This window comes from Electrophorus electricus, chromosome 14, assembly GCF_013358815.1.
Source record: "Electrophorus electricus isolate fEleEle1 chromosome 14, fEleEle1.pri, whole genome shotgun sequence".
Classification (NCBI taxonomy): Eukaryota; Metazoa; Chordata; class Actinopteri; order Gymnotiformes; family Gymnotidae; genus Electrophorus; species Electrophorus electricus.
The window spans coordinates 10,770,001-10,788,527 of NC_049548.1; the positions used below are offsets into that span (position 1 = coordinate 10,770,001).

The 18,527-nt window shown below is 43.6% G+C and overlaps 1 protein-coding gene across 2 annotated transcripts in view; it reads right to left on the reverse strand.

Annotated features, from left to right (window-relative positions):
* LOC113581562 (C-terminal-binding protein 2) overlaps positions 1–18,527 on the reverse strand; it is a 72,576-nt gene that overhangs the window by 20,205 nt on the left and 33,844 nt on the right. The window contains exon 2 of one of the 2 annotated variants that reach the window (XM_027016782.2): positions 16,885–17,106. The exons of the other annotated variant lie outside the window; for it this stretch is intronic. Coding sequence (XP_026872583.2) covers positions 16,885–16,942 — 58 coding nt within the window. The 5' untranslated portion in view covers positions 16,943–17,106. The remainder of the gene's footprint in view (positions 1–16,884; positions 17,107–18,527) is intronic. 2 annotated transcript variants of the gene reach the window in all.

The window sequence follows — 18,527 nt, forward strand, 5'->3', positions numbered from 1 at the left end:
AGCCCTGCCTGCACCTGTGCTCCATTACAGCAAACAGGCTGGAGTGTGTGGGTCCTGTCAGCGAGGTCTCGGAGTGGAACGCAGCGTAAAGTTACAGCTCTTCCGCAAGGCTCAGTTTTCACCATCATAAATTCACACATAATCTGACAGGCAGATGTTATTACACACTCACTGACAGAGGAGAACACACTCTCTCTCTCTCTCTCTCTCTCACACACACACACACACACACACACACACACAACCAGGTGGGTCATTTGATCCCGGCCATGAACACTTGATCTGCCTCCCACTGGTTCACCTGCCAACTATATTCAGGTTGCATAAGTAACTTGAACTATACATAAAAATGACAACAAAATGTATAGGGTATAATAGTAACAGTAAAGGAACAGTTCCGCTAAGAATGAGAAAATACAGCAAGCAAAAAAGGGGGCTAGAGCGTCTCTGGTAGACTTTAAAAGCTTTAAAAGCTGTACAACAGTGTCAAGATGGGGCTTGATTTTTTTCCGAAAAGAACACAGGTCACACTGTTATTACATGTTATTATGTGTTATTACAGCGAGGCTTCCCCATGAGTTCAGAGGTGTAGCACTAAATAGGCTAATAACGATAGACTCAGCCAAAAATGAATAAATAAATAAAAAGAACCACCCAGCAGGACTGACGAGACCAAGGGAGAGTGCTCACAAGCAGCAGGGAGAGCACTCGAGCAGATAGATTGCTTTTAAACGCACTAAAGCTTGGACTTCATCCAGCAAAGAGGGCCAACAATATTGCTTTTCAAAACTCGGCAGTGTCTGGATTTCAAAGGCCAGTCTATCTTTTCACGGAGGGTTTTTGAATATGAGGCGATGGCAGCGTGGAGAAATGTCTAATAACCACACAAGAGTCCAGCTCAGCTGAATCAACTGCTGCAGACGGCCAGAATGGGCTCACCAGGAGGACGATGCAACAGGTTCGTTTTCCAAAGACCCTTATACCAGCTGAACACAAAGAAACAATTCTTTCTATTAAGGAAGAAAAGAGGAAAAAATCCAGTCTCTTAGAAATTCAATCTGGCAAAGTAGTGGGCCAGTCAAAAAATGAAAAGACAGAGATCACAATAACTTCTGAGAGTAGCTGAGGGCAGGGGAACAGCACGTCTGTGAAGGTTTTCAGTCGTGCGGGCCGCTGGACTGTGTAGCAACAGCAAGTCTGGACGGAGGCAGACTAGACACATAGGAGACCAGACAATGGTTCTTGTAGGTGTGAAGTTGTGAACTCAAGAAAAAAAATAATAACAGCTAGAGAAGAAGGCTATATGGGTTACTATTCAATATCCATGAGATTTCAATACAGGATATGATGATATAATATAGGAATGATGAATTATTTACTTGCATGTATACAGTACAAGTGCACGCGTGTACACACACACACACACACACACACGACAAAATAAAATAACAGTAGCTGAGCACAGTTTGTGTATTCGTCTGCCTGCTTCTCATATTTAAACACACAGCTGTGCGTTTGCTCGTCATCATGCTAATTTCTTTCATGTTTAAGTAGAAGGATCAGACTTATTCAGGCTCAGTAGTGCCTCTTAATATGCATGTGTGAACACTCCCACCTTTCTTCTGTTTCCTCTTAGCAGCTTCTAATACAGTACTGAGCATGAGCCTTACTTGCCTCTGCTCTTTAGCGGAGCGGCTGGTTTGGGTCTAGCTGACTAGTCTAAACGTAAATTAGCCTAAATGTCATGACTTTTATGTTTGCTTCTTTGAAGAGGTTCACTCTGGTGCCCCCTACCAGTAAATCATTGGTGTGTGAGTGCTTGTAAAAGCTGATATCTGTCTGTAAAGCATCCTTGAGTCTGAGAAAGGTGCCATGTAAAATATAACTAATAATAATAACAATAATAATAATAATAATATAATAATAATATAATAATAATAATAATAATTATTATTATTATATTTATAATAATAATTTATAGTGATGCTTTTTTTATTCCACGCAGTGCAGTCTGGTGAGCCTACAGGAACAGACCAGTTAACTGCAAGAACTACATTCAGAAACACAATATGAAGATGTCTGAAGCTGTTCTCAACAGATAAATTCTAAAATTCTAAAAACCAATATTAGCACATTAGCACAGGTTTCATGCCTTTTATGCAACGCTAGTAGTGTAAAGTACAGCCTAGTATCATGTGCCAAGAACCTAACAAAGAGTCTAGTATCCAACACATGCAAATCTAAGACCTAACTCGGAGCAGGTTTACACCCTGCATTAACATGGGTTTCATGTCTGGATCATATCTGAATTTACTTTGTCTGGATTCCATTTACACTTCTCACTAAAATGCGTGATTATCTTTCATAGCTAATCTAATGTGACCCCTTTACTGACCCTGATACAGTAAACTGCCTTGCAAGAACACATATTTCATGGGCCAGAATTATGTTAAACCAGCCAGTGAATTAACCTTCAGAAATACTGGCTACAGATCAGTAACAAACACTTGAGTCATACTTATGTTTAAGTGGAAAAAAAGGTCTCAGGTCAGCAGCTCAACCAACTCAGCGAATAAGCTGATTAGCTCCAACCATGGATGGGATGCTTTGGCTTCCCATCATGCACTACACACCTACAGGTGCGCATTCTCTCTCTCTTTCTCCCTCCCTCCCTCCTCTAAATCCTCTACAGGGAAAAGCCCAAGAATACACACACATTCAGATTACCCAGTACCATCTCATGTGTCATCACAAATGACACACCTAAGCTAGCCATTCATGCATGTGCACACGCATGCATGCACACACACTCTGGGTTTCATGTGATACACACCTGCAGAGCTTTCGATTCGAGGGACAGACAGTTCCATAACCGGTTTCAAAAGGTGTGTGGCCGTGTGTGCTCTTTTAAGGGCTGTGAAGTTCCTAGCCAGACCATTTAACGGTTCTGTTAATACGCTGCTTACAGATTTAGCCAACCAAGCTGATCCAGCAATTGCTGATGGGCCCTCCCACTCTCTGTTCACTCACAAGTGTGTGCACACACCAACCCACACCCCCACCCACACCCAAAGATGGTTTTATTTCCTTACTGGTTAATAAATACTGCTTTATGCAAATTGCCTTGAGTCTTACTAACAAAATGATCTGATCAGATGCACAACCAAACACCATACCACAGTTGCAGAGAGTCTCTTAGGTAGGTGTGTGTGCACATGCATGTGAGTCTGTGCATGTGTAAAAACTACCTCAAAGTGTGTACTTCTCGGTAAACCTTTTAGCATAAAGCACAACAGACTCAATCATTCTGAGGAGATGCTGTGCACATAAACACATTTTTCGCCGGCTATTTCAAGCCCCTGTTTCCCTACCATTTCCTGTCCTTGGGAATTGAAAATGGCCCCCCTCCCTGGCACTCATTTATTTATCTTCTAAAAACAAACGTTTTTATACACACCGTACAAATTTTCAGCAGCTTCCACAGGTCTGAACATGAGCAAAAGACTTGCCGTCTTTAAACGGACAGATTATCTCCATGTGATTACAACTAACACCCCAATACACCCCCCGCCGTTGCCTAGCAACACACAATTAAGGAGCACGCGTGGCGAGAGAGCGGCAGTCCGCCATTATCGGATGGAAATTACTGGCGCAACAAATGTCAGTTACATGCAAATGAGTTTGTTGTGCTGAAAGAATGTTTAAATTGAAGAATTGAAAAAAAGGTGGGGGGGTGACCTTGTTTGTGTGCATAGTTTAGTGTGTCTGTGTGCGTGTGTGCGAGAGAGAGAGTGTGTGTGTGTGTGTGTGTGTGTGTGTGTGTGTGTGTGTGTGTGCTCATTCAGGTGTAGCAAACAGTAAAAGCACGAGTGGGGCCAGATCAAACCTCAGGGCACATACAGTGAACACCATAAAAAAAAAAACAAGAGGAGACAGTAAATACTTAAAGAAAGTCAAAACTACATATTCAAGGGCTGCTCATATTATTGAGCAGAAACCTGCTCAAAACCCCACAGTCAGAAACTAAATCAGCTCGCCCTCCAGGAACAGACAACAGCCTTTCTGCCACGGCAATGCCACAACACACAGCACTGATCAATTATTTAAGCATTCTCTTTAACAAAGAACCCTGACCTTCGCCATGGCTACAACACTTCTCGTAATGCACACAGAAGAAACCTTTTGATGTATGTGAGTAACACAAAACACCTCTTTATAGCCTCTGCCAAGATTCTGCTAAAGGAATTTCGATTTACAAACTGTAAATCTGGTGTAACCTGCGGGAAAGGAATATCATCGCATGCTTCTGAATCAACCTTAATGCGTCATAATACACATCAGCGATAGTTTCCGGACTACAAGTAGAAATACAAGTGAAGGATTCAATTAACTGATTCAATCATTTATATTCAAACTAGTAAATGTTTCAGTGACTTGTGTCACCACTCAGGATGGCTCCAGCCCCAGGCTCAACTGCCTTCCCTACTAATGTCAGCGGAGACAGTGCAGTGGCTGAACCCTTCATGTCTTCAACACTGGGCAGGCCACGTGCCAGCCTCCAGAACGCAGCCCTTCTGCATCGTATTAGCTCTAATGGGATTTCAGGGGTTTAAGACCCTGATTATGCCAGCACAGGAGAAGAGCAGAGACAGTTCCCCACTCAACCCTGGAAATGCACAACTCAACTAGCAGATGTGCTACACACCACAAGCCACTAACGCACAAATGTTTGGTTTTCGTCCTCATGGAGTTAACTGAACAGAAAATAAATAGTAAGTTACTGAAAACAAAACACATAAGAAATCAGTTACTGATGCTGGAAAAGAGCACCCAAATAAACACAGAACAAAGCAACAAGTCCAGTCAGTTGTTTGAAGAAAAGGAATAAGCCAAAACATTTTTTGTTCTTGTGGTTCAGAAGGATTATAAAATATATAATCTTAATCATGCTTCATCATTGCTGTATCATTGATATTTATAATGTGGTTTATTATATGTGGTTTATTAACATTTTGAAATTCTGCCACCATTAACAAAACATCAAATCATCTAAGATTTAGCAGCTTGGGTTTGCCAGCTCTTTGAAGAGGAATCTTAAGATCTTGCATCAGAACAGACCAAAACTGAACTATGAACTGGATTCTTTCTGTTCTTATATTCTTATTCAAATGCAAATTAAATACAGAGCCCCCCCCCACACACACACACGTAGATGAAACCTCTCATATTCATTCAATCTTTAAAGGGGGTATGGGGAAGTAGAAAAGATGATATATTATACATTTAGTTTGTTATTTTGTATGAGATTATCCATTGTCATATTACGTAAATATCAAAGGATGTGTTATGTATTAATTTTGTAAATTACTTTAAGTGTGAAGAGCCAAATGGGCCCCAAATTAGCCAATAGCGTGGCAGGTGTTTAGGGACAGAGCAGGTAGCTGAGACATGACTCAGTTTAAGATACGCCACAGTCCATTCTGCGGAGGGTTCTCTGTATCCCTGTCATCTTGTTTTCCGGTAAAGCCACCTCAGCATGCGGTGAACTTAAATGAGGTCATACGAACAAACTGAGTGAAGCGATAATACTTTCTAATTCATGGGAAGTGTGTGTAAGCACGATATAAAAGGAGTAATAGAACATAAGTTAGCAATTAAACTAGCACGTAATAGCGAGTGACAATGCAGCCTAATGGGTAAATCATCTGAGATAAGATGCATGGTTAAACAGCCTTTTAAGCACTCTCTTCATCCCTATTGTTTTGTTTTCAGTAAATCTGCCAGAATCCTGACATACTTGTGGAACCTGACACACTCTTCAGGATTCTTCAAGTGTGATACAGGGCCTTCCAATTTTTCCCTAATATAATAGTAAGGTGAGTGTGTTCGAGCATTTCAGGAAGACAGACTGCAAAATCAGAATTCCACAAACTAATGGCACAAAATCAACACACAGGGTGTATTAATAGCCTGTTAGCCAAAGATGCTTTGCACGTCCAACATCAAATGTTTGCCATTAGCTTTTTAAAAAGTGCAAAGCACAAACATGAAAACATTTGAAAAGCTCCGCACATTTTGAAACTAAGAGAACATTTTTTTAATGTGAAAAGTGTAGGTGGGTTATCATCTGGTTTCATTTAAATCATTGACATACAGGAAAGATTTTGATGAATTCCCCATATTATTCCCATATTATGTTTGTGTTACAATGAATTCGACTAATGTCATTCGCTTTTACTTGTACCCTTTAAGTCTTTTATTTAATTATGTAGAGCTGGTAAAGGCATAATGAATGCTTTGTTCCTGGCTATACCTCTCATTCTCAAGCTTTCCCATATTATTTTTGTATTACAAAAAGAGAAAAACTGCACATTGAAACTTTGGTTCTAAAATTGACAACTGCAATTGCAGTTGCTGTTGCAGTGGAATCACAAAGCTCATGTGAGTACTTTTTTCCACATTATACTTCTCTACATCATCTCAAACTGTTTTTATTCAGTAGGCTACTTCTACGCCAGTCATTAATTCAAACAAATAACAATACTTCTAACTGAGTATGCCTTTAGGTTACTCTACCCCCCTCCAGTAGCAAAACAAGGAATAGATATACAAGAACAGACCATATGGCTGACTGCCAATCTATTCATAATACAGCTGAAGAAGCAAACACTCAAATGTTCATAAAGAGTCAAGCCAGAAGGTATAGATGGGTTAAAGATGGGTCAGATAACCAAGAAGGGATTGGAGGAGGGATGGATTTACTTGTATCTGATGAATGCATAGTGGAAAAGATCACTGGAGGTCCGGTCCGTCGCGCCATCCTGCTGTTCAGGTTAAAGGACCGAGCAGGGATGGTGGTAGACACAGGTATGGCCCCGACCTCCACAGGAACAACTCCCTTCTGTAGGAGCTGGGGGCTTTGGTGATGAGGGCTCTGTGCTGCCCCGTAGGTAGACAGGTGTGGTAGACTAGAAGCTCTCTTCATCAGCTCCATGGGCGTGTATGTGTTGGGGAAGGTCCTGGACAGCGCCCCGTAAATGCTTGGAATGGCCGTTTGCTGTTGCTGATGTTGTTGCGGAAGAGCCGACATAGCCAGACCAGTATGAGCGTTGTACACGTGTAGAGGTCGCCCCTGGGTCAAGGCTGCGTCGCATGGCCCAGGGCTAACTGGGAGCCCACTGAGAGACCGTACTCCCGGGTAGTTTGTTGTTTCCAACAGATGCTGGGAGGGGGCGCTGTTTGGTCGTCGGCCGAGAAACTCGCCCATCCTTGGAGGCAAGGCATGGAGGGCACTAGGTGGCTGTGGCATGAGGTGAGCATCCAGAGGTAATGCCTGGGGCTGTGTGTAGAGGTCAGAGCGATGGCTGAAGCTGTTGGACCGGGCACGCATGGCTGGAGCGCTGGCGGCTCCAGTCTTGCAGTTGAGCACCACCCTGGAAAGCACCCGTGCCTGGCCCAGGTTGGGTGCCACAGAGCGGATGTCGTGGTCCTCCATCATGGAAAGCATAGTGATGGAGTCAAAGCCTTGTTGCAGCAGAAGGGTTATGGTGTTCTCAGACAGGCCCTCAGAACGCAGAAATGTCAAGAAAGCCGGATCTATAGTCCTCTTTGGCTCCATGGAAACAGCCCCCGAATGGTGGTGGGTCGGGATTCCGGCTGTGAATGGCGCTGGAGTGGTGCTCACCATAGCTACACTTGCATCATAGGCAGGGTCATAGGTCAACCTCTGAGTGGGTATGGTGCTATATGCAGACATCCCTCGTGGTATACTTCCGTCCACAATAGGGTCCATCACTATGCTGGTGGCGGAGGCCTGCACGGGGTCCAGAGGTAGGCCGTTGAGGTCACTGTAAACAGAATGGGCTGCCAGAGGATTCTGATTGGCCGCGAACCTTGTCCCAGCGGGCTCGATCGCGTAACAGCAAGGAGAGGGAGCCCTGCTGCGAATACGCTGATCATCTGGGAGGGCTAACGAATCCCGATACAAAGTGCTCATCTCATGAGCCATGGGTGGGGGGGGTGGAGGGGGGGGAGGCGGAGGAATAGGTGGGGGAGGTGGAGCTGGTGCAGGAGCGGGGGCAGCTGTCCTACCTTGTGTATGATCCCAAGGAGATCTCACCCCTCCTGGGGCGAGCCCATAATGCGAAGCTGATCTGTTAAGTAGCTGTGCGCTCCCCCTATAAAAGCCGTGCAGGTCTTCCGCTGGCTGTGCAGACAAGGCCGTGTCATATGGTAAGTAATCAGGGGTACGAACAGTACCCCTCACAGTCATGGCCTCTTCAAGTTGGTGGTTGTTCGATTGTGAATTTGGTAGTAGACTTACCCTCAGGAAAAGATCATTGCAAGCTTCAGTGTCGCAGCTGTCATTGGGATTATCCAGGCAGGCGAGAGTGTCTTGTTCCTGTTGTCCAGGACTAAGAAGGAAGCAAGGTGGCAGGTTGGGATTGAACCAGAGCTCACCGTCACTCCCAAAAGAAACAGAATTCCTTCGGCTCGTAATGGTGATGGAAAGGTGTGGACAAGTAGCTCTGCAGCTCTGTCCTACCAACCCTTCAGTCTATCCTAAACTGCTCCTTCCAAGAGGAAGGCTACAACTGCACTCCACAACTTCAGGAGCAAGAAAGAAAACGTAAAAAAAAAAAAAAAAGAAAGAAAAAGAAAAAAAAGAGGGCGTGGACTAAAGAAAATAAAGAGCAATGGGTTCTGTTTCACCTCTCACGTTTCGCTTAAAAGATGCAGGTGAAGAAAAAAAACAAACAACAAAAGGCTGAAGCGTAAAGGATCGTTTCACCTGATCTGCTGGAGCATCCCCTTGGCCAGTGCTATCATGTGGCCTGTATGTTAGCAGGCAGTCCCTAAATTATTCAGCCACTGAAACATAAGCATGTAATGGGAGGGACAGCAAGATGGCACAAGAAACAAAACCCATGCATACACCTAACATACATGCACCTAAATGTAAAAACGTTCCTCTTACAAGCTTAAAAAGGATGAATGTGGTTGTTGTGTATATATTGCAAGGAAACAAACCAACAATAAAAGACAATGAAGGCAGCACTAATCCATCAGGGTTTATGCCCCCATCACAGTAATGAAGGACCAGTCAAAAGAGACCTAATTCTGCCTCTCACTCCGTGAGGCTCGCTATGCTTCCATCAAACTACTATCTACCCTATGAGGAGGCTTATAGAACTCCTGGCAAAAAATAAGTTAACCTGTGCCCCACAGAGAGATGGACAAACTGTAGATTCTCATGTGACATGAAGTCAGAGAGTAGGAGTGAAACCACAAACAGTGCAGAACATATTGGCCTGTATATGCCATATCCTGCTCATTATTTTAAATTCGCAATTCAAGACGCATTGTGAGTTAAACATCCGAGTACCTTTATTAAAAAGAAAATAATTGCCATGTTGAATGGCACATTCACTTTTTGTTTCAAGCCTAGAAAAACATGTTGCAATGTTAAAAACAAAAACATAAGTATATGTGTATAAAACCAAATGTTGTAAAAAGTATGTAAGAATTTCCAAGTGACATGGACTGCAGCAAATGCCTTACAGCTTTAAGCCTTAAAACATTACGTTAGTAATCAATCACCAGACTTGGTGAGCATGCAGACCACAAAAGTAAAAAAACAAGCAAAAACTGAAGCAGAGCAGCAGCAGGAGAGATGCCCAGAATCTGTGGATGTCTATGGAAGCCATCAGCCATGTGCTAAATGTAATCTGTAATATAATTAGGGTTTGGTAAAATCTATATATCCATATATACATACATTAAACATTCAAATGCAATTAAGAATGTTAAATTAGAATCATATTCCCATCTTTGCATCCTAATGAATCCTCTATAAATAGCAGCATAAATTATGATATAAACAATAGCAACCTTCCACTACGATGCTTCGTAAACATCAGGCATTCTCAGCTGCAAACGCTTTCAAGCATTTCTCTGTATGGAGTTTACAAAGATGATAATGGAAGAGAAAGGAAGCTTGTTCTCTTTGCTGCGTATGCTTTAAGTGATGGTTAAGCTGCATCAGTGACTAATGCAAGAGGCAACTGCACCAAGTGGGCTGAGTGGGTCTCTAAAAAGCACACCACATAAAAGACACAGCAAGCCACTACATCAACATCTGCCCTGCTCTTCACTGTGCAGTACTTGGAATTTTCTTCAACCCTCTTGCAGTGTTTCTCATCTTGGGTTCCATTAACAGATCACAGTGGTCAGTACTGGGGGGCGGGGGTGAGCCACGACACATTAAACAGTTCACATTCAGACTGGGCTGGGCTGGGCCCAGATCCCCTCTAAGCTCTAGGCATGAGTCAACAGACTTGAAAAGAACAAAACGAGCAGAAAGAGAACAAGAAGACAAACAAATTTTACACCATTTTGAAAAGACCAAATGCACGTGATGAAAAATTCCAAGGGCAAGCCTCAAAGAAATGCCGTGTTCGTTTACAGAATTCTGCAGCTTTTCTCACCAATGCGCTCGACGTTCACAGTGCTTTGTTTTGCTGCTGTCTGGCTTTTCCGCTTTTGTTGCACCACTGTGTTTGGAAGCTGTAAAATGCACCATTAATTATGGACCTGCACCTCTCAGGCATCCAGACAATAACCATTTTTAATAAGCCCTTACGGAGCGTCACTCAGACTCACACCCCACCGAAATATTAATAACATATTTCAGGTTTGTGTTTGCTAGATACACCGACACGGGAAAACAAGCTCACACACGCGGGAATGAGAGTCCTACTCTTCTGGACTGAAGCTTGCCAACCCGTGCACTCAGTTCCCCGTCAGCAGCTGCACACATGCACACACACACACACACACACACACACACACACACACACACACACACACACACACACACGTCTCCCTTTCACCATCCGGTGCCAGCGGCCTCGCCTTAGCATTCGGTGGTGAGAGAAGCACAGCAACACTCCGAATATGTGAAATGCGGAAATAAAAAGAAGTAGGAAAAAAAAAAAAAATCTAAAAGGAGCTCCGTTACATTTGGGGAGCAACCCCAGTGAAAAACCTAACTGCTGGAAGAGTGGGTGCCCACAGCCGTCCAGCATGAACTACCCTTGGACAGACTAGGCCTCACACCAAGTGGAAAACAACAGTGACAATCCTGTTGCCTAGCGATGAACTGGGCCACCTTTCCCGGGCACAGGACACTTCTGGCAGATGGAGCAGATTGGGGGGGGGGGGGGGGGGGGGGGGGGGGGGGTTGGCGATGGGGGCGTGGTTTAAACACACTTCAATGAACAACTGCTGGGCAATTAAACTTTCATGGGACTAGTAAATTAACTCCATGACTAGAAACCACCGTCAATTACAGTGATTGTACAGTATATTAAAAAGTTAACAAGCCTCAGGGCTTTTTTTTTTTTTTTTTTTAAGGTAACAAGAATCTTGGGACAGAGAGACACATTCTCAATTCTGAGCTGGTGAGGTCCTGTATGTCTCCAAGGCTCTCTGCTGTCAACAGTGAGTCTATTTCACTTGAAGGCTAAATCTGGTAACGGTTTTAAATCACTGACACAATAAAAAATTTAAACAATAAAAATGGAACTGTGATTAAGAGCCAATTCACACTAGGGCCGCTTGGTCCGCAAGTTCTATATGTTTGGTCAAGTGTGAAAGCAGTTTTTGAGCCTGGGAATGGTAAAGTACTGATCTTAGGTCCAGAAAGCTGTGGCCTGGGGTTTGCATCTAGCGAGCTCTGGTGCGGCCATCAACAGGTGCGGAAGCTGTTTGCCCGTGGCACCATGTGTGGGGCTGCTTCGACTCATCACTTCGCTTTTCAAGTTTCGTGCATTTTCTGAATAAATAAACGCTTACTGTCCAGATTTTTTTTTAATCTATTTTTCTCAGGTATCTAAAATTTGTGCAAAGCACTGTAGAGTACGTTTCATATGAAAAAGCAATCTGTCAATATGCAGTGCAACAAAGATCTCATACGAGAACGGCTCCTTGTTTGCAGGTGCTCTTGCACGGTGAAATGCGATGCATCCCGAAAGTGCTGTTCCTCGCTGCCTGAGTGTTTGTTTCCAAGCAAAATAATAAAACGCAGCACACTGCTTCCTGTACCATTTTGCGAGCCTACATGCAGAAAAGTAAATACGGAACTGTGCGATTGATCCACGGTTCGGACAGAGTTCTTGTGTGTGATGGGAAACCAGCAATAATGAGCCTCTCCCTCAAACGAGCCTAGAAGCGGTCCTGAGTGCGGGCTCAAGTTTTCGGCTCGAGTGTGAAAACGCACTAAAATTTAGTAATCCACAAAGTGCGGTTTTTGAGTTGAAATCAATAGCTCAGAAGCTCCAAATCATATGTGCAATGAAAATGAACTTTACAACCAGCATGAGTTTTATTCTTTTTAAAAATAGTGAAAAAGATGATGAATACAGACATTGCACAACTAAAAAATAAATTTTCAAAAAGGCATTCTTCTCTGAATTCATGTGATAGGAATTTCCATCCCCAAGCGTCTGCTCAAAGTGTGACACAGTTCTGGATGAGCAGCATGAGTCTGATCTCATGGTTGGATCAGACGTGTGGAGCTCACTTAGCTGTGTGGTATTTTCTCTCCCTCTCCCTCTCACTCGCTCTCTCTCTCTCTCTCTTTCTCTCTCCTGCCGTTCCCAGGCCAGTGGTCCACACTGAACCACAGATGGGACGACAGAAGGGTGAGGCAGAGGCGGCACGATTTCTGGAGAGAGCGAGGATGAGGAGGAAGAGGATGAGACAGAGGAAGAAGAGGGGGTGGAGCTGGAAAGCAGATAGCTTCCTCTGAGAAGTGGAGGAGAGTGGCATCCACATAAGGAAAACACAACCCTCTTTTACAGGCAGCTTCCTCAGTCTTTTTCTTCTCTTTTAAATGAACTCACAACCCTGCCAAAACCACACACAACCAGCCACACACAACCCTGTCCAAACCTCAAACAACTCTGCCCACAACTACACACAACCACACACTACCATGCCCACAACCACACACAACCACACAAAACTACACCCAGGCACTTGTACTACTTTACCACTTGAAATCCAAATGATTTTCTAAGGACATTCACATAAGCTACTAACCACATAAGTTTTAATTCATGGTTCCTATACTCCTGTTCTCAGTTTAGCCTCTTAGCTATAGGTTTTTTGTCTTTAGTACATTCATACAGTTTCTATGCTAATGAGCACACAAGCAGCCAACCAGAGCTATCCGAAATGCTTGCAGCCCTTTTACAGACTTGAAACCAGTCAGACCTTGTAGTTGCAATGATAATTAACAAACAGCTGGATGGATGGATGGATGGATGGATGGATGGATGGATGGATGGATGGATGGATGAAAGGCAGACAGACAGACAGACGGACTGCCCTCGAACTCCTTAATACAGTGAGGCTAGATTATGCAAAATTCATATGAGCCAGGGTAATGATTTAATCATCGCTGTCATATAGCCAAAGGGTTTCCATAGTCACAGTAAAAGAGAACGACTGAATTCCACTGATGTCTTAATTCCGACTTGGCTGCAGGATAGGGCGTGTTTCAAATAAACATCTCGAGAGAGGAAAAACCATCCTTCACATTCAGAAATCTAAAACTGAGTTGTTTAAAACACGGATGTAGGAAGCTTCGTAGAAAGATTCATTTCCCCGCACGACTGTAGTTAAAGAAACCAAGCACTCGTGTTGCATGTCATGATTTTATAAAAAACAGCTATTCCAACAGCCCAGAGTTTTGCAGAGTCTGAAGACAATACAAAATAAATTCAAAATTCAGGAGCGAGTGGGGAAAAAAAAAAGATTCCTTGCTAGAGCAAAAACATTCTTCGGCTCGAGAATTACTTGTGCAAGGAAAACTGACCTTGCACTCGACTGTTATTTCTGCTGTATATTAGGCATCTGCTCGCGCAACAGTTTATTTTTAAAATTTGTGGCCGGGGTCGAGGTAAGGCAAATGTAACCTGAGACAGGATTATTTTCTGGAAAGCTGTTTGTGTTGGGTGTCTTTCGGTTCTCACCAAAAATCTAATTCAGCCACTCAGCCTCTGTGCCACCATCAGTAGGAAAGTTAAATGTATTCATATGCATGCGCATATCTACAGTAAATATAGCAGTGCTCAGTTGATCCATTACACCATGCTCCACTGAGCCAAACAGAAAATTGGATAGGCAACATATCCTGATTTCTAACTATAACATCTTACCTATTCAATTTGTTTTTCGTTATTGACATGCATAATTTAACGTCCACGTGTAACCGAGTCATTAGCAAGGTACATTTTATACACTAAAATGTAGCCACACTGCAAATGGACATGAGTGTATCGGTACGCTTTTCGATTTAACAGCGATTGTAGTGAAAATAATTACCTGACTATTATTTCTAAACCCAACAATTGTGAAAAGTTTAAGGCGTGAGATGTCTAACAGAAAGCAGAACTGATAAGCTTGTGGCTATTTTATTCTGGACGGTGAGTAGCTTTCCTCGCGCTCATCCACACAAACACAAATGTGGGTGGGGAGCTACTTTGTTTTAAAGGGCAAAGCAGCTCAATTGTGAGAGAATGTTCTCCATCAGCCTTAATGACAAATGAATAAATAAAGCCCATTTACAAGTTTACAATGACTTTGCAGTATTGACCTTATCTGCCTTTGGTCCATATACTAACCAGAAAACTGCACGTTTATTCAAGGTCAGCTAGGAGGTGCTCTAAAGAACCACTGGTAGGATCAACCCATGGTCTCCTCTACAGCCAAATGCTTCTAAATCCTTTCAGAGCCCTGAACTCAACAGAAGTGTGAAACATCTGTAGGAGTGTGGTATCCCACACTTTGGAAAACTGGACGCAGAACCTGGCCCGACAGAACCCAGAACCTGCCAGAACCCTAAAGCTGCAACCCTAGCACTGTAAAGCTCAGCACTGAGGATAATCATAGGCACATCTGCTCCTCAGTCATTCACTGCTCCACAGCTCTGTCTCCACCATCTCTCACACTGCTTCCCCCAAACAGGCAAACACAAGGGAGCCTCACGTTTTACTTGCAAGCAACAGCTTGAACAGATGATCCCATGCAAAGCGTGCCAGAGATTCTTGGATCCAGAAAGAGGCCTGACTAGAAATAAACAGCACTGCACAAAAGCAAAGTTGCACTTCTTCACAACGACCAGGGGCAACAATTTAGCTTGGATAAAACAAAAAGGAAGTGACAAGAAATGCATGGTTACTGTCAGTGCCTCTTATCATGTGCCTGAAGTGTGCGTGTGTGTTTGTATGTGTGTGAGAGAGAGAGATACCCCAGCTTGTGATGTAGCGGATGGCTGGGGTGAAAGTGTGCCGCATGTGATGCTCACTTCACACAGAGCTCTGTGATGCTTTGACATCACTAGGGACACAGCAAACTCCCAGGCAGGGAGAGGTCAACACATTCTACACCCCCATCTATTTTGTCTGCCTCGCTATCTTACAGTCCAGTACTCCTTCATGGTCTCTCTCTGTCTCTTCCTTTCAGCCTCTACAATTCTCTCACTCACTCATACATAATGTGCAACTGGCCTACACGCTCTCTGCATCTCTTCCTAGTTCCTGTTGCTAGGTTGGATAAGCTTTACACGGCACTGGTAAAATCCCGTTCCCGTTCATCTGCAGTGCGTTGGCTTTTCTCAGCCGCCGCACTAAGGGACCGAACCTGAACTTTTTCTGCACTTACTGAAAAATGCTGAGCATGGCCCACCTCAGACAGCAGCGCACGGGTGGAGGTGTGCACCGGCCCAGGCGGAGGGGCAGACAGCAGGGTGTTCTCCTTTTACTGTCATGCCTCCACACTGCACATGTAGAAAGGGTTCCTCCATTTCTTACAAGTCTGCCTCCTTTTATAATCTGAGGCAGCAGTCTTCCTCAGTGCACACAACTGGCCCTGGGATGTTGCTCTCTCCATGTTAGTACACAGAAGAGTTTCAGTCAGAGAGACCAGAGGTCAAAAATAGCCTTTTCATTTAAACTAATCAATTTACAATTAAAAATATAAACCTTGAACTCAAAAGATACAACATGCAAACTGGACAGAAACACACGTTTAGATAAACACACCAACATGTATGTGTGTGAGTATGCTTTGGTTATACAGATGGGGTGGGGGGTGTTATTTAGCTTTTTATTTTGGAAAAACATGTCCCCTTGACAGTAGAAAATTTTCTGATAATTACTATAGCCTGTTGCAAAAGCATAACAATACAATTAAGAAATAAAAATATATAAGTTGGGCTTGGGAGTAAGTGAAATTGTGTAAACAATGGTGAAATCATATGATTACATTTGGCTGCCTCATAATCTTTTAATACAACCTGGAAGACTATAAGAACCAAGGATTCCTTTTAGCGGCCAAACGTAAGGTCAGGGCCGGAATGGGTGTAAGCATTATTTGTCTATAGCAGGTAAATAAGTCACAAGTCACTGAAAGCACTCTGGCAAAGATACAATACGAGACTTGTGTGTGTGCACATGCAACCCAATGAACCACCCTCCGTTGAGGACATGCTCTCTATTCAGAACCGACACACACACAGAGGCAAAAGTGGGCCAGCTGGACCATTTTACAGTCTCAAACGATCAGGGGTCATGATCGGGGCACTGGGGTTTACAATGATAGGAATTTGGGGTCAATTATACTGCACAAAAGGTTCAATGTAGGTTACTGAGGACGAGGGTCAAAGTAAGCTTATATTTTGTCTGCTAAAATTGCATGAAGGGCTTTAGGACCAAGTAGATCGTCAGGACCAGGCCTGAAGCAGTGTGGTGGGGAGGGGAGCAGTGCAAAGATGGGACAGAGGCAAGAAACAGATGAGATGAGGAAATCTGGTCTTACCCTCGCAGATTCTGTCCAGACGCTGTCTCTTGACTTTGTGTTTGTCGGTCAGAGCCATCGTGGCGTAGAGACCCCCCTCTCTCTCTTTCTCTCTCTCTCCCCCTCTCTCTCACGTTTTATTTTTCCCTCTCTCCTGAACGCTCTCTCGTTTACTCTCCGGCGCGGGTCAGGCTCCTTTTACAGTGCCGCGTGCCCTAATTGAGGCATAACTGCAAAGAATACCTGCAAGAGAAAACACAGACACACACGGCTGCTTACAGGCCGGACATGGGCAACCTCACACTGACTGCAGTGCATACACACACACACACACACACACACACACACACACACGCACCAACTAATCTGCAGCAGGGCACCTTTCCTGGGGCTGCAGAAACAACCAAAATTGCCTTACAGCACCCACTATGACATCATTCATACACACACGGACGCACACCAAGAGCATCAAATAACGCACAGCTGAACAGTGCGTGAGAGGTTACATAGCACAAAGGTTTGATGACTAAGGCTAAGCTACAAGCCACCCAGCCGTAGCTGGGGGCGACGCAGACGCTGGCATGTGCCCAGGTACACCTGCACCAACCAAATCTGTTGCTGCAGCCACACACCTTCCCAAGCAGCTAGCTCACTGGCCAGCAGTACACCTGCCAGCAGAACACCCGCTCCTTCCATTTGAGTGGACAGAGAGTTTTGATTACAGAGGACACAGTTTCATGGTTCGAGATCGAGCCTTGCCATCATACGCAGTAATGAAGCTGTGGCTACATGGAGGTTTGTAGCTTATTTTATATGGAGCTTATTTGGTTTTATAGGCTTGACTGATTTCCGCGCTGCAGCCGTTTGCTGTCACGCTGCTCTATTTGCGTGTGCGCATAAACTGAGCTATTTGATGGTAGCAGTAACTTTTATTACTGTTATATGGTGTTCTATCTAAGCTGAGAGATCGTGAACACACCCTAGAAATGAAACTGAATTTTCTTGTTGTCACACTTTTCCAAAAACACTTCAAAATACTGATCACTTATTGTTGTTATTGCCATTATTGTTTATTGCACTGATCACACTGGCACCCTTTCAACTGTTAATCAACAGACTTGAGTTTAACTGTCAAGAGATACAAGACTAAGAGACAGAAAGACAAGGAGAGAGAGAGAGAGAGAGACTGTAGAAATGACAAATAGTCCCTTACACCATCACAGGTCTCTGAGTGATGTCCCAACACTCTTATGCATTCTGCATCTAAGCTAAACGGACAAAATGTCACTGTCAGCGCACTGAAAAAGTGAATTCTAATTTTAATGAAATTCTGTCTGAGAATCTTAAAAACAGTATTTATTTTACTTAGTAATTGACATTTAACTATTCACATTTTTGAAGTTAATTCAATATTTATTCTGTACTGGCTGTGGTTATAGCTACTCTATTTTATGTAATCTTGGTGTCTACTCCAAGCTCCCTGTTTAGGAACCATTCAAATACAACCAAACTAACCACATTTCCTAAATCTCATCATGGGTTTCCATTCAGGTGTTTCAAAAATGTTCTGCACATTTGGCAGATAAAAGTAAGAACTGACAGATAAAAATGGGAACGTTGACACAACATGATTAGGGATATACAAACATACAACTTGCATGGCA